At 37.0% G+C, this 17,358-nt stretch overlaps 1 protein-coding gene across 1 annotated transcript in view; it reads right to left on the bottom strand.

Moving 5' to 3' along the window:
• FABP6 (fatty acid binding protein 6, ileal) overlaps positions 1-16,017 on the bottom strand; it is a 44,357-nt gene extending 28,340 nt beyond the window's left edge. Inside the window, exon 1 of the mRNA XM_010579108.1 lies at positions 15,932-16,017. Within this exon, the coding sequence (XP_010577410.1) occupies positions 15,932-15,962 (31 nt within the window). The 5' untranslated portion in view covers positions 15,963-16,017. The remainder of the gene's footprint in view (positions 1-15,931) is intronic.
• Between the last annotated feature and the right edge of the window lie 1,341 nt (positions 16,018-17,358).

Below are 17,358 nucleotides of genomic sequence, written 5' to 3'. Positions count from 1 at the left end.
TGAGACACTGACAAAAATAAAGATCTGTAAGAGAACACAGTGTGATATACTGAAAAGAGCAAAATGGTTTAAGATCTAGAAAGAATTAGGGTGATCAGAAGCGCAGATATCTTAGTAATCAGGACCTAATGTTCACGTTGTCATTTCACTGTGTTAATGATTGAACTCTGTAGTCTTGTGGCCAGACTATCTTTTAAGTGCTCTTATTTCAGGGAGTACTGAAAATCACTGCATGCCAAGCATATTTTGCTGTCAATGTGCAGGGGAATATTTGTGTCCTGAAAGCAGAACAGCATTTTCTCCCTTGCATACTTAATGCTCATTGGGTTTTAGCAAAGAAATGTCTCTACAACTTTAGTCTAACCAAGCCTAGTTAGACAGTGGCACAAATACAAAATTGCTGGCAGAATTAAGGCATGTGACAACACAATGTTATAGCATAGCTACCCTTTATTAGGTGAAGGAAGGTATTTCCCACCTGAAACTCCAAACACCACACATTTCTTGAACCAAATAAAAAGCTTTTCAGCACATGGCAGAGAAATGAAGAGATTTTGCAAGATTAACTTCACTGTTAAAGATGAGGTGGGATGACAGCACTCAGCTCCAGCTGCTGAATGCTATGTGCATACCCCTAGGCTACTGACAAGATGGCAACTACGTCCTCCGCTAGTCCTCATTTTGGGGGAGGAGGTGAAAGGGGGAGAAGGACCTTAATTTGAATAGCTAAAGATTTGTACTGTGTTCCAAAGAAAGAAGGGACATAAGTACACAACTCTCCCCTTCCACCCCTCTCCCCAAAAGGTTGACTGAGAGCAATCTCTGTGGTTTATTTCCTTATATATTCCCATTCAATACCTGTGATATTTTAAAATTAATAATAAATTTGTCATTTTTATTAAACACTAGGGACCATTCATTATTTTTATAAAGAATGCAAAAATATACAGAGTAGACAGGGACACATGCAGTCTGAGGTACATTTTCAAGATCAGAAAAGCTGAAAATACTTGTCTGTGATGATAGCATTTCTTGAGTTGGTAAACCATGCACGTCAGATGAGGCCTGAGGAAGTAAGGGGGTGGATAAAAGGGAACTCTGCGGAAAGACAGAAAGAAAAGAGAAACAAATAGACAAAGAGGGAATGAGAACCAATCCTCTAGCAAAGTGTTACCAAAAAAAAAAAATCCAGGAAAAAAGTCTCTGGCATTCAAAAATTTCTAACTGCAAGTTTTTATTCTAATTTTAGTCAGAGAACAGAGCATCTGATAAAGAGATGAAATGTGCACATCAGGCACAGAGACATTAGCATACACAAATGGGCCATGACCTCTCCAACTGTTGTTAGTGCTTTTGTGTGTGTGTGTTTGCAGACACCATGAGGGACAAATTCATCCTCAGTATAATTGGATTAAAAAGTCAGTGGAATTATATCAGAAATAAATATTACCCTGAATATCTTTATATTAATGTGATTAGATGGTATGGGAAGATTCCAGCTCTGAGTGGCTTCCCCCTCCCCCCTCCCCCCAAGAACTGCAGACCTCAGTACCAGCTGAAGGGGTTTTTTGTTGGTGGTTTTTTTTGTGTGTGTTTTTTTTAACTGAGCTTAACTGGATGGCATAGCTAAGCAGTATGCTACAGCTTTCAATACTTTTGTCTGGCCTTTTTAAGCGAGGGGGAAAGGCTTGAAAAACTTGGATACATTGTGATTTATGCCACACCCCCTCCCGTTTGAACAGTTTCAAAACTGTATCACAAGTGAGGCAGAAAGAACCAAGTTAGTGGGGAATCCTAGGCTCCACAGTGTCTCCATTTTATGACTTTCGAAACATCAAACAGATAGTAGATAGCAAACTTAAAGGAAGATCCAATTACAAAACATACCAGTTATGAATGGCACATGGACAATAAGTCAAGGGTGTGAGACAAAAGTTTCTCATTTTTATTCAGGTAAACTGTGAAGTCAAAGTGACTTCAAGAGGGACAGCCAATTATAAGCACACTTTTGAAATCTACCTAGAAAATCCCAACACAAATTTGTTCTATTTTGTTGACCTTACTGCAGTGCTTCGCTTTGATTTATAGTCAATCCATATATAATTGTTGCATGTAGGGCAATGTCTAGCTGGAAAACACATTTGACTTCACCAGCCATTTCACTGAAATACATCCAATTGGCCATGTAAACCAATTAGCAAGAAAGCTGAACGTGTCAATAACTTAATTTAAGGAGAGAAATTAATTTGTAATTTATGGAATAACTAGATGCATCTGAAAGACTAATTATCTGGTTATTGTGTCTTTGTCAAGGATAACATTTAGCACTTACATGGCACTTGTCATCCTCAAGTTGTTTTTAAACATTTGCTATAATTAAACCACATTACACTTCCGTGAACGAAAAAGTTATTGTCCATATTTCACAGCCAGCAAAGCTGAGGCTACAAGTAAGCGACAAAGTGAAGGACACAATATCAGAGATGTGTTGGCAGCTGCTTGCTTCAGCTCGGGAAGTACAATGTTTCCAAATGATTACTAGTCAATTCTATTTCCGCTATTGTCCCATCTTCTTAAGCTCTGTCAGGACGAAAAACCTAAATGAGAATAGACTATGTAGGATTCCCATCTCTACAAGTAATTAGGGTCAGTATTTTACCATTCCTTTTATTCCTATTTGACATGAAATTTATCTCCATGGACCACAGGTAAGGAAAAGCCACACCTCAATAGCTCTAAGTTCTCTTGATCTTGGGGTCAACAGAGCTTGTCTACAGATGTAGAACAACCTCAGAAACACTACCATGTTTCCACAACCAAAGAACAAAAGAGTTGCTTTGACATATTAAAGGTGAAAGAGACTTTTGTAATTTGCTTGGAAGACTTCTATGAGAAAGTCTAAATTAATTACCATGCTAACTTGCCTATACTTGAGTTTGGGCCTCCCAATTTATTCTAGCTCCAGTGATAATGTCACCAATACATTACAGGCATGTCAGCAGCATATGCGTTTCAACCCACAACCTACGCCAAACCAACTAATTATTGAACAATATAGCCATTAATTCGAGATGGGTATTTTTGCATGGAAGCAGGCAGGGATCAGGATAGGAACAACACTGCAGTTATAATATGGCCTGGAGGATAAAAGAGGATAAAATGCAACACACTTATACATGACACAAACAGTCTTGCTGGTACTGGAGGGAAAGCTGCATAGTTATTTGTATTACAGTGGCAAGTAAAGGTTACAACCAGGGTTGGGCCCAATTGTTTTATGCTCCATACAAAAATATAGAGAGACCTCCACGTACCTTGCAATCTGCGTTTTGGAAAGTACTTTAAATCAGAAGGAAAATTTAAAAATAAAACAAACACAAACCTTGGGCAATATACCGCCCAAATAAATATTTCCATCTCTGTACTCCTGTTTGGTAGCTTGTGTCAAATCAGAGTGAGATGCATTTATGAAGCAGCCCTTGAGCTCAAGGGATAGGTGCCATACATTGCTAGGGAAGAGAGCACCACTGTTGCCTGCTTGTTGTGCACCTGCATGGAAAACAAGAGCTAATAAAGTAATATGTATATTACTTTTATTTATTATTAAAGTAATATATGTAATTCATACTCAAGTACATAGAAAATACTGCAGAAAAGACAAGACTCAGGAGCAATTTTACAGATAAAACAAAGACTGGTGCATAAGCTTCTTCTCATTCAAACAGTGGTAATATTAACTAGCTAGCTAGCATGTTCCTAGAAATAGGGGGACAAGGAAACAGGTCAGAAAACAAACAAACAAACAAAACTGGGAAATACTCAGGAGCCCCAACAGGCTCTTTTACTTCAAATGCCAGTCCTGCCTTAGGCATTTTTTTGTCCTTTCAACTTTTGAAACGCTACTCACATAAGTTATTTCTTATAAAGATGCTGCAGTAACCAGGAGATTTCTTGGCTTGAATCAAGCAAGAAATAATTTCCAGAACAGGATTTGGGAGATCACACTGTTGGGAAAAACTTTACAGTACGAAAACTCGGATATCTGTTCATACTGAACTCATTGCTGTGGTAAGTCAACTCACAGGAAAGGGTATCTGATCCTAAAGAGCACACATGTACCTATAATTTTATCTTTTGTGCATTTAACATCTGATAAAATGTTCTAATTTCACAGTCTTGCAAAGTAAATAATCTGTACATCCACAAAATAAGTTCCTTTACAGCTCTAGTACGTTCCATTCCTGCCAGAGGATTTATTGATCTGTGGGCCTGTCCATATGTTGAGATGGATGCAGCTGCATGTTTGTCCTGCATTCTGAACTGGGCAATGGTTAGGCATAAACCAATGTCAATCCACAACCTTTTAGTCATGCTAATATACAGCTGCCTTTGCAGGAAAAGAGCTGTCCCCCTGCAAGGCCCTTAATTAACATAGCTTCATAGGCTAAGCTAAGGTGACACCATCTGAGCATGTCTAAATAGACATGCTCTGTCAACAGTCACCTACTGACTGGCTCTGTGTCCTGAGAAGAGATGCAGACAGTTATCTGAAAGGAAATAGATGGTGAACTTCAACTCACTTTCTGTAATCATGCAATGTTCATGATCTTGGTATATGATAAACAGTTCTAGGCTGAATCAGATCCATCATGAGACGCATACTCCCATGTAAAATTTTCCTGCACTGATGTTACTGCAGCTACCCACTGATCAGTTTGCTTTGATCTTAACTCTTAACTGGAGACTAGTGGACAAGTTGGTGTGGCAGACTGAATCAAGTATTAATTTAAGACAATCATCCTACTCTTCCCTCCTCCTTTCTCTCTCTCTTCTAAAGACTGCAGATTATGTAAGTCAGTGTTCTGTAAAGCACTTTAAGAGCCAGTGATTGTAACAAGCAATTTAAACGCCAGCTCAACACAATATTTGAAGGAGGAAAGATAATTACCGATAGCACTAAAAGTTGAAAAGAATTGTATAAAAGGGACAGTGTGAATAAACAGCTCAAGAATTAAGCAAAAGAACTAAATATACTTGAGAGACCTTGGTCAAATTATTTTCATTTACATAAAGATTATCTTGTTCAATGATTTTCCTCTATATTATACATAGATGGCTAAGAGAAATATTTATGACAAAAGGAACAAGACAGAACAAAAGCCTAGATGAAATAAGAGCTATTAATGAGGAAGAGGTACAACTGCAGAAATAAGAGGATTCCATTTTAATTGTCAGAAACAAACCGGGTCTTTGATGCTGAGCGGACACGAACTGAAGTCATCAATTTAAGAAAGCTACTCTTAATTAGGCCTGCTGAGCAGCTGCCTCCAGCAGTTACAGGAACGTGGTGGTGTTTACACCACTGTCAATGATTTGCCATGTGACTATGGAGGAAAAACAGTTCTAAATTTTCAAAATTACCATTTGCTTTGGACATTGAGGATTTTCACCAACTGATTTAGTGTCTGTTTTCAAAGGCCCTAAATGCCTGTAAAGATATTCTAGCAAACAGGTTTAATTCCTACCCTGAAGGAAGGTGTTCATCCATCAACCCTTTGTATATATTTTGTATTTTGATGTTAGTGCTTTAACAGAGGGACATCAAAATGTTTCTTATCTGCTGTGTACCCAATGCATTAGCATTTATGAAAGGGAAATAATTACATAATGTATTCATTTGCTTTTTCATATAACAAAAAAACCCAACACTCATCTTTAAAGGAAGGTATATCCTGTTCCACTTGGCAAACAAGCACATTGCATATAATTTAAAGGTTAATGTTCACGTATTTTTACACTAACGACATAATACAATACATAGCAATGCATGTATTCAACATCAAAAATAATTTTGGGGAAAGGTTTAGGAATGGCATGGAAAATCCTGAGAAACTTTTCAACAGTACTTTCACTTGGTACAGTTTGGTCCTTTCCAAAAAAAACCCACTTAAAACCATTTATGATCAAACGCAAACAACTTCCAGCAGCTTAACAGATTGCAACGAGTCAGCTGAAACACTGCATGAGACATTGGATCTCAGTCCTTCTCTGTCATAAAATGAATAATAATAGTTTACACAGCAGTAAAATACACCCCCTTGTGAGGACTTGTAAAAGGACTTTCTCTTGTAGAAGAGAAACAATGTTTAAAGCAATGGTATTCTACCTCACCCTTGGAGTGGATTCATATAGGCTGCTACAATAACTTGGGTTACGCTGCGCAATGTGTTAAAGCAGTGTTACTTAATTATATGCCCGTATAATTTACAAGTTAGTTTACGAGTCCTAGATGAATTAGGTAGTATATGGGCTTAGTAAAAAAAAAGTAATGGAAATCAAAAGGGGCAAGTAAAACTCTCAATCATCTTTTCAACTTGCTTATCAAGGTGGTTTTCTTCCCACCTTAGTTCAGCTGTAAGACAAAAGAAAACTTCTTCAATACTCAGTCTTACATCAGCCAAGAAAGAAAAACAGTGACAGTTATGTCCTTCTGAAAACATTTTCTTTCCACTTCCATATGAGTAATTTCCCTCCCCTCCCTGACATGTATGCAACAGTAATTGACTGATTGCCTATTTTCTCACAAAATCAAACATAATTCAGCTTGTAAGTAACAGTTCTGGTTACCCTATCCAAATAGGATACCTTTTGTCCCTATCTTTGCCCTTTTATTATTTCATTAAACACAAATTTGAATATAGACGTACTCCGCTTCAGATTTCAAAAGGACAGTGAACGTCCTAGATATTTCTTTACCTGTAGCAGCATAGACTTCTTCAGCAACAATTAAAAGAATTATTTAATATCTAATTGACACTCTGCAAACAACTAATATAAATAAAAATACTCAGTGAAGAATCTTAAACAGATATGTTAGATATTTTAAAACATGACTAATATAATAATGTGCAGAATCCCCTGTTAAATGATAAGATTTAGTACTTAAAATTGGAAGTCTAACGTTTCAGCCAAATACCAACTATTATTTGATTATTGCTTTTTCCAGGTACCCTGACATTCAGCACAATTTCTTTTCCCAAAACACAGCTGACCATCAGTAAATAGTAAATATGGTTTTCAGAGGTGCTGCCCAAATAATTCCAGCCCCCATTTTCTGGTGCAAAGAAATACAGTTGCTGTGCTCATCCCATAAGAAAGTCAAGCTGGATGTGATCTGATAGAGACAACCAAACCTACAAACTGTTAAAAAACTATTGACGAGCTAAAAGGAATTGGAAAGATTTAGTTTACCTGGAAATTTTCAGGAAATTTGTATACTACATTTTCTTGCTGATCCCTTTATATAAGACTTAAAATACTCATCTTTCATAGTTCTAACATTTTTAATTCATATTAAACATATTCCTGCCACATATTTCACTAATACTTACTGCCTTGTTTACTTGCCACAAACATTCCAAGGAGCTTTCTCACAAACAGCATTCTTAAATAAAGGAGACTGAACAGAAATTAATGGATGAAGATGATGTATTCATAGATAAAATAATTATGTTTATACCTTAATTTAAAAACAAAAAAAAAACAAACAAAAAAGACAGTAGTTGCCTGAGTAAGAACATAAGAGCCAGGCAATGCCAAAAGTAAGTTTGCACACACATCTTTTGTCTCTTAATATGTATTTGTTTAGATAGCATTTAAGTACCTGGTTGCATTTTTCAGTACAGCATCACTCATTTTTCATACCTTTAGCCATACAAATTTCTCCATTTCCGAGGAGATATTCTGAAACTCACTTACATACAAAATATTCATAAGATATATTGCATTACTTTAAATATAATTTGTGATCATTTAATCACACTGCAATTTTGTTTTGCTAGCTGGAATGATTGAGACAGAGCAATGGAGTGTTTGGCTTTTGATAAATTAACCATTCTTTCATTTCCATTTATTCCCTTAATACTTTTCAGACAGAAATCTAGAAATCTCTCCCACAGGTGTTCCAAAGTAATGAGAGAACTAGAGCTTAGAAGGTAAATTCTTACACAGTCTTGGTTACAAATAGCCCCTTTAATCCTAAAGAGTACCTAAATGTCCATGCATAACACAGAGTTCATTAAATTAGACATTCTTGACTGGAACTGAGAGGCTAAGGAAGGAGGACTTAGATCCTAAGAAAGTGGTTTATATTGCTCGAGGTATAAAGCAACATCAAGTCTTGCAGAACCTGCCATTTTTACATATGAATCTCTGGGTGATTCAGAAGTATCCTAGTGATTCTAAAAAACATCATTATCGTGGCTTGATGCAGTACCTATCACAAGATAAGAGAGGACATGATAGCAGGGACTTAAAGCCAAAAAGAAGCTTCTTAAACCTTCATCTCAGATAGAAAAGTCACTAAAACACAACCCTGTTCCAGAGCAGAACTTAACACATTTCAATCCCAACTTAATACCTAAGGCTAGAATTCAGTTTAACTGGGGAGGAAAAAACCCAAACAAAAAAAAAAACCAACCAACCAAAACCAAAACCCCCCCCCCCCCAAACAAACAAAAACCCCCCAAACAAACCACACCACACCACCACAGAAAAGAAAATATCCAAGTCATCAAGACTAATACCCTAACTCTTAGCAAAAGTACCAAGGGAGCTTCAGTTGCCTGTTTTACATTTCAAGTCAAAACCAGTACCTCCAGGAACACTCCAAGGGCTACTCCCAGTCCCTCCTTATTCTGGAACAGCTTCTTTGAAGGAATGATTTTCTTCATTTTTGGACAATTACTTTAAAAATGCAGAGAGACAAAAGTGAGTTTAGTCCTAGAGCAGATCTTCAGGTTCAAAGAGAGCCATTCAAAGGATGAGACCTCAAACCAAGGCTACATAACTTACCGGTATTAGCAATGACTGGCCCTTACAACAAATCCTGGAACTGTTTCTTCTGCTATGCAAAGTAAAAGAAGTAACTCAGTAATTGGAACTGGCACAACTGCAGGGCTCTTCACACTGACAGCTGTGGCACCAATAAGCTTCAAGGGCATTTCTACTGGTGCTAGGGCAGCTTGAAGAGATTATGCCACAGGAGCAAGGGTATCTGTGAAGGATAGTCACAGTTAAAAACTGCACTATGAAAATTACAAGTTGCATGGCAAGGCCTCACTTTGGAAAGCCTTATTCAATCAGAATAGAGTATCCATAAAGGGAATTGTTCTGTAACTGTTCCTGTGAGCAAACTCTTCTATGTGAGCCATTACTCAGCATAGGATGCTGATTTAGCACTGAGTCAGGGAAAGACTGTTACTGACTCAATTAGTAAATCACTTGAGTATTCTGTAGGGATCTTCTACTCAAATTCAGGTAAGGCCCAGTCCTGCTTGCCATATCAGGATCATATTTCAATCAGTAACTGACACATACTGTGCACATACTGCAAAACATATACATAAGGAATGAAAAAAACTTACACTCAGAAAGTTTTCTCTTCAATCTACAATTGAAGGGGTAAAGATTTAGAGAATACAAAACAGGTATCTATTAACTAATTACTGGTAGAATGTCAAAGGAGGTGGTATCATCACAGATCATTAAGAAGGAAAGGAGCTAGAATCTAACAACCATAGGGGAGATCTTTAAAAGATTGACAGTGTAAATTCTTAAATTAACATGGGAGACAAAACTAAACAACCTCTCTGTTAAATTAAGCTTTCAGCAACCCTACGGATTCTGCAAGCCATGACTGTGTTTTAGAGCAGTAAGTTATACCTAAAGGAATCTGAAGAACTGCAGCAGAATTTCGCAACTAAATGTCTACGTAAGACACACTAAATGTCTGGCAAGACACAGTTGCTTTTCCATCCCCTATTAAACCTAGGGAGCTTGATTAGAAATATTTAGACACTTTGAGAACAAGCATGACTTTCCTATATATTCATCATCTTGAAACTGAAATATAAGTTTTTACTTGCAAAAATCCATGATTATGAATGGACATGTGATCAAGGTGCAAAAGCAGCATCCAGATAGGGTAGAAAGCATATACAAATATTCATGACAAGTCAGAAAAATTAAAATGTGTACATTACAGTTAAGTCACAAAATTAGAACTAACTGACCATATCCAAACATACAAAGACTTGCATTCCCACAGGAAAGAACAACACTGTATAGACTACTTGAAGCAAATGGTTTCCTTTACATTAGATTTTTTTTTTTTTAGACAAACTTGTATTTATGTTAAAACACTGTGAGACTCTGGCTAACAGATCACTTAAAACTTGACTAATACTATATCCTGTTTTGTTCACCACAAATCATAGACAGGGAGATCTTTAAACAGGCAGAAAGAAAGAAAAAAAATTAACATCTGAAGGAAACCAGTTTTCAGTTTCCCTAGATCTTAAGTTCAGTAACACAGTCCCCAAGTGTGTTGCTCTTGGCACTAACAGAGTCATCCAAAGAGAATACACTAGCTACAGTTCTGCTCTTTGCAAAACACGTAAAATCCAAAACACATTCTTTTAGAACAGGAAAATTAAGCTTTTCTAAAACCATCAAGGAAAATTAATCAGAAATTGTTGAGGAAGAACACTTCTATAAGTAATACTCAAGTCTGTTTAAAGAATGTGTATAAGTAATTTGATTCCTGAATAGAGTCAGAAATTGTATTATGTTTCACATAAGCCCTGAAAACATAAATATTGTTTTAGCTACAAAATTATTCATAGAGCCTAAGGCCTTTATGCTTTCAAAAATACTTAGCCTTAGCACTCACAGTTAAGACAAAATGAAGCTAGATGCCTCAACAGATTGGTCACTTACTGCCCAAACAGACACTTGTTAACATCTGTAGAACCTTCCCTACCTCTTGATAATATGGCAGTACAGGTGATAATCACAATTTCATGTTTAAAATGTGAAACTAGAGTACCTGTATAGTCAAAAGGACAGATGGTCTTCTGAGATCACTTCAGAGCTAGCTTAGCATCCCTTTCTGAGCCACTGTCCTGAGAGTGATTCCTTTCTTTACTAACACAGCTCCTAAACTGGCCATTTAATCAAGGCACTTAAATTACGTCATGTAAATACCTTCCTCTATACCTAAACCACCTAAACGAACTTTCTTAATCATATAGGCCCACGTTAACCAATTAGCATCTCCCAGACTGAATCCACCTGGTCTATCAGAGCAGGGGATTGGAAGAAGTTCTTCCCTGCCTGCCATGCTTGATGAAGAGGAGGTCAGATGGGTTGCCAGCCCATCATGAGATTTGTAGCTCCCGCAAGAAGGAACTGCAGTATTCTATACCTGACTCAGACACAAGGCAGCTCATGTGCTGACAGAATGGTGATCTAGCCCAACAGCCTCTTGTAGGTACATTGATACATCTGTGGCCCTCAGCACTAAGAAGGCTGAATTGTTCTGACAATACTTTTGAAAAGGATACCCTGCAAACTGTGCTTTTTGGTGTCTTCGTCAAATTTAGACTAATTTTGATTCACTGAGTCTCCAAGATGCAATAAAATTGATTGATCTAACTGGGCACTACAAAACTATATCATATAAATGAATGAATTCATTTCACACCTACAACTTTTAATACTGATAATAAGTAACTGTGGAAGGGAACTAGCATTATGTGTGTGGGAAAAGGCCTTATCTACAAAGAATTAGTTATAATCAGTAAGTTAATAATTTAATAACAATGATCACAGTTTGAGAGACACTATGGACCTAGCTTTTAGTGCATGATGCATTTATTTTTTCTATTTATACTAAAATAATGAAAGATCTTTTTATTAAAAGACAGTTATAATGTATGCATGCAAAACTAGAGATAAGGTTTTAGATACCAAAATATGAAACAATAATAGTATTAGCAATTTTGCATCTTCAAAGTTGTTTTATTTTATCTGAATGGAAAAATACATGGATACCACCAGTACCTAGATGTACAAATTTCAGAAAATAGCAGAAATCAGTCAGACTACAAGATAAGACAGGAATCAATTTCAGACTCACATTTCTTTAAAATTATAAAATAAGTGAGACATGTCAGCAGTGAGCTAATGCCAGTGCTTCACTGTAAGGACTCACTAATAGTTGCAGGGTTTTTTTAGGCAACCCCAGCTATGGTAATTGATTTAAATCAATTCTCCATATGGACATTAGGTAAAGCCCCAATCATTGACTTGATCTCTTGTTCACAAGAAATTTAGCATGTAATTAACTTTTCAAGTTTCAGGGTAGACTTCCGGGGCATGTGTGCATATAGTGAGATTTTACAAATCCTTTAATGATCATTCATAAACCTAACAAAATAAGCTCTACATTCATATGGCTACAAAAATCAGTTACCAAACATTACAGGAATGACTGATTATTTTCTCCTCCCATACCAATTTTCTGTAATAAATCAATAATGAAGTTTCAAAACAGTTTAAATGTAATTAAAAATTGTTTTAAGAGCATTACTTTCCTAACTTGTTATAGAAGCAGTAAGCCTGCAGCATACAATCAAGACCCAGTCTTTACTTTCTCTTTGCCTATATTCCTCTGCATTGCTTACATCCATTGGCTTTCATTGGTTACACTTTTTCAATAGGAAAGCCTTGAAAATCTCACAATAATAGCAGATCATGCCTTGCAAACACTGAATAATGTTAAAATGGATTTATCAACAGCACAAAACTGTGGTCCCTAAACCCTGACTTGTGGAGGTTTTTGTGAGACCCTCAGACCTTCCTCAGGGTCACAGGAAATTGTTGTCACTATAGCAGTCACAGGAAGCTATGGCCACTATGATTCACCATGATGCCGGGAGAGAAGTATGATGTTTCCTGTAGTACCCTATTTCTCGGTGGTGTTGCTGAAAAGCCAGCAAAAGCTAGAGCTACTGGATGTATATAAACCACTTTATTAAATCCCTTTAATGTGTGGACTCACAAAGTCTCAGCAAGGTTGTTAGAACTTCAAATTGTAAACCTCTAATCTAAAATTCTTACGCCCCAGTCTAAATATTAGGAACAATATCTATTATCCTACCAAGACAATATAAACAGTCACTATAAATCCACACACTCGTTTAGAGCTTTCATAAGCCTACACTAAGACAGATCAGTTGCAGCATGAACAGGCATAGTGAATTTACACATATGCAGCTAGCTTGGATACCAGTAACACCACAAATTCCAGCTACTAGGCAATTACCAGGGTGCAGCCCATTCTGGAGACTGCTATCAGAGTTTCACTGTTACTGGTAGCTAAATTAGCTTCAAGGAAGCTGAGTATTTGTAAATATGCTGCAATTATGCACTTTGGCTTCACCGCAACCCTGATTATACTCTTTATATGTATATTGTTCCATTACAACCTTGCATTTTCTGTTGGCTCTTTCGCGGTAGTGCACTTTTACAGAACTTCATGCCCGGAGAATGATGTTACCACTATACATCATCTTAAACTATATACACCCTAACCCAATGCACTTATTAACTGAAACACACATACATGCTGTGACTGTTCACAGACTTCAAGATTTTCCTATTCGTAGTTAGGTCAGTGCAATAATACATTTTGGTCATGACAGAACAAATCAGTATCACTAATACTGAGCAGCACAGGCCTTTAAACAGTCAAGTCTGCCAGACCTGATCCTTATCACGTCCCAGCTTACACATGCAGAAACAATTCTTTCACCCCTGTATACCCATGCATACAGATACAATTGTATCTACTTCTTACAGGCATCATGCAACCACATCACATCTGTTCACTCACAGAACCCAAACTTACTACAACTTCTGCAGCTACCCAGCCTGCCAATATGCTGTTAACACATCTTCATAGAGCTTTGCATTTTTCTGCCTTCAAATTCATCATTTTATTCCCTCCAATTATACCGGTTCCTCTCCTGAATTTTTAGTTTTTTCTTTCTACTTCTGTCCTTTCTGCCACTTGCTGAACGCATGGAGACTTGTTTTAATCTACAGAAAGTGTGTTAGTGCAATTTGTTTCATTAACTCCATTAATTTTATTTTGGCAGTTCCTAAAGGTTCCAGGATAGAAACAAGGCCCCAACCCCCAACTATGCCAATCACTATGCAAACCAGCCACAAAAAGACAAACCCTATCCTAAAGAGATTACAGGCTAGATTTAAAATAAACAGAAATTAAATGGTGATCAAAGGAATTTGGGATGGAAAAAAATAAAATATAGCAAGTGTTTTTTTGTTAAACTTACAAGTTTCATCCTGCATCTACATGCCTATTGTTACTATACTTTCTTTTAAGGGTTACCTATGGTATCATATTTCTGTTGGCTGTTATAGTGGTATATAAATGTCCTTATTTACCTCTTTTAAAAAGCACATACAGCACTTTCAACATGCAAATGATACTGAGAAAGAGCTGTTTACATTCTATTTTAAGACCCCCTAGTAGTTTAAACTGCTTGGGTCAAGCACGTAATCTCCTCTGTTATTGCAATTAAACAATTCAGAGTGTTAACAAGCCATGCACCCAGATTTGTTTCTTATGCTTAGCATAAGGATTGCTAGGGATTCCAGTAGATGTAAAAGATGACAGTTAGCATTTTAATGGTAACTGTCTGCCCTAAGCAACACCTGCTGAAAAGCAAGGTGGATTTCACTAAGCATTAACCTCGTCGAAGTTTTGCAAGAGGAAATCTTCCATTTTATGCCCATCCTCTACATAAGTCTGAACTTAACATAACAAAAAGCCTGCTGGGCTGAGCTATTGGATCTTAATGTCCCATCAGCTCAAGGGCTGAGAGTCTCTTTGTATTAGTTGGTAATTTCTTGTAGGCTTGGAATTTACTGCCATCCTTCTATGCCATGGCACAGCAGCACCAGGGAAATGAACTGTGGTTAACTGAACTGACCGGCTAGCACAATTAAAATCACCAGCCATACAAAGTATCTACACAAGCCATGCTGTTTTATAGTAAGGGCCGTGACAGTTCTGACCTCCCCTGGGTGAAAGCTGTCTGGCAACTTTGCTTTTGCAAACTTCTATCTTGAGTGCAAGTGTTTGTAAGCTTTTGCAATACAGTACTACGTCTCCCGAGCAAAAAATAAATAAATAAAATCAATAAAAAAAGAATAGAATATATGACAATACATATCCCTGTACCCTGCCAGCCCTTCTAGCTAATGTGATGCCTTTTCCCCACAGTATTAGTCTTGGGACAAACAAACAGATTACTACTAGTGTAAGACACTAATAAGGAAAACAGCATTAAAACAGATGATAATACCTCCAACATGCAGAACAGTCCTGTGCATGTAGAGCATAGTTTGGTCTACTGTTGAAATATAGCTGGAGTACCTCCAAGCACAGTGAAATTCGTTGTGTAGGAGAGCAATGTAAAAACAGTTCTGGTGTTACATATGAGCTATCTTTGCTAATTTGTTTCTTTTATTTGTCCTAGAACTCATATGAATAAGGTAAAAAGTTTCTGGGAATCAAATCTTAATTTTCTACATGTCATATGTTGTCATAATAGCACAGAACAAAAATAATGAGAGGAAAGAACACCAGAGTCCTCCTTCCACTCCTACAACCATTTGTTTTATACTAGGCTTCTTCAAGATGAGAACTCTTTACAAATCATTTGCAACTTCCGTGAACCTTCCAAGTCACTATTGCATTCTCCTTGGTAGAACATGCAGAAAAACCTGAAATATAAGAGCTGAATTAAAATGGAAATCCTTGCACAGGGATAGCTTTGAAATGAAGGTAACTCAGTAGCAACACAAATCTTCTCATTATTCTCCAGAATTCTGGCAAAGAACATATTTAGCCTTAGGGGCACCTAGACAGTTGCCATCTTTCAAAGCATTATGGCCTTAGGATACAGAATACAGATCTTTCACAAATATGGTCTAACAAAATTGTTTCAAAATGATTTAGGAAGTAATATTAATGGCAGGTAGTTTTGGAAAAGCTTACCAAATCTGATTTCTTTTAAGCCACAGATCATACGCTGAATCCATCTGCTGTTTCTCCACAATACAGACTGACAAAGCTGCAAGCATGGCTGGAAAAAAAAAAATTGTAATTCAGTATCTGCTACTCCTTCCCCCAACAAACACATTCTATTCTATCCACCCACGCTACCAAACCATTGATTTAACAGATATGGTGGTAAAACATACAAAAATTTATTACACAGTTTTATCTTTAGCAAGCAGTTTTATCTTTAGTAAATTCTTTTAACTGTATTCTAATGTATTTGTATTCCAGAAATGTCTAGCTGTTCTTCCTGATGTTCCCATATGTATGTTCCTTACAGACTTTACACCACCAATAATGCAAAAACGTTCACCATGCAAAGTAAACCACTATCAGATACAAAAGTAAGAGTCTTTATGTCTGTTATGTAAGTCAAACCACTATGATCAGGACAACAGGGTAGGTTAATCATGCCTTTATCACTTACTAAAATCCTATAGCTAGCCACTTGCAAGATCATGTTTTACTTGCATACAGTTATACACTGCTTTTTTGCTGTTACAGAAGACTATTTATTCATGTCCTCATTTATTATTACTAAAAAAATTTCTCTGCATTACTATAGCCCTTTAACCGCATATAACTCACTTTTCCTACAAGAGAAAAATGGTGAGTGTAGTACCAGGCCTTAAATCTGAACAAGGATTTTTTCTCATACCTCTTGCAAAAATTTCATTAGTTCTTCGTGCCCATTGTTTATAAGTTTTTTACCTGACAACCCGGGGTGTAGCTCTGTTTCTATTGCAAGCATATGGTTGGCAGCAACTTTGAAGTCTGCCAATAAGTCACTAACATGAAAGAAAGGGAATACTTTATTTTTAAAGAAAATCTTATAGACTTGACTTGTTACTTTTCAGAAAATGTCATTTGTTGCTGAACAATGTATCTCTCATAATAGCACTAGGAAGAATAAACCCATTTGTGCTTTAAGATCACTTTTGTCTTTCTGCCTCCAGTTGCTCCTACTTTTCTTTCTCATCCGTCCCTCCTTCTAACAAATCCCTCCTTTCTACAGAGGACTCGGTTTCCCAAAATGTAAAATCATGCATGTAACAGACGAAAAGCTTTCCTTTTTCCTTAATTTTTGTTTAGGAAACACAAGATTGCCTACCTGGGGGTGGCGGGGTGGTGTGGTGTGGGTGGTTGTGGTGGGAAATACCTACATGGTAGCAACTATTGATTCCACAGGAAGAAAAAGCATAGATTCAGAACATCTTAAGGGAAAACGTTAACTCTTTTTCTCCCATCACTGCGCTTTTCACCTTTATCCGATGCACCTACTTCACGCTACTTAACCTTTTGAAGCGTTGATGTACTTCACAAAAGACACCAGGCCCTCTACCTTCCTCACGTTTTCCCTCTCC

This window comes from Haliaeetus leucocephalus, unplaced genomic scaffold (genome assembly GCF_000737465.1).
Source record: "Haliaeetus leucocephalus isolate CR32 unplaced genomic scaffold, Haliaeetus_leucocephalus-4.0 Scaffold656, whole genome shotgun sequence".
Classification (NCBI taxonomy): domain Eukaryota; kingdom Metazoa; phylum Chordata; class Aves; order Accipitriformes; family Accipitridae; genus Haliaeetus; species Haliaeetus leucocephalus.
This window is presented reverse-complemented; position numbering and strand designations above follow the sequence as displayed.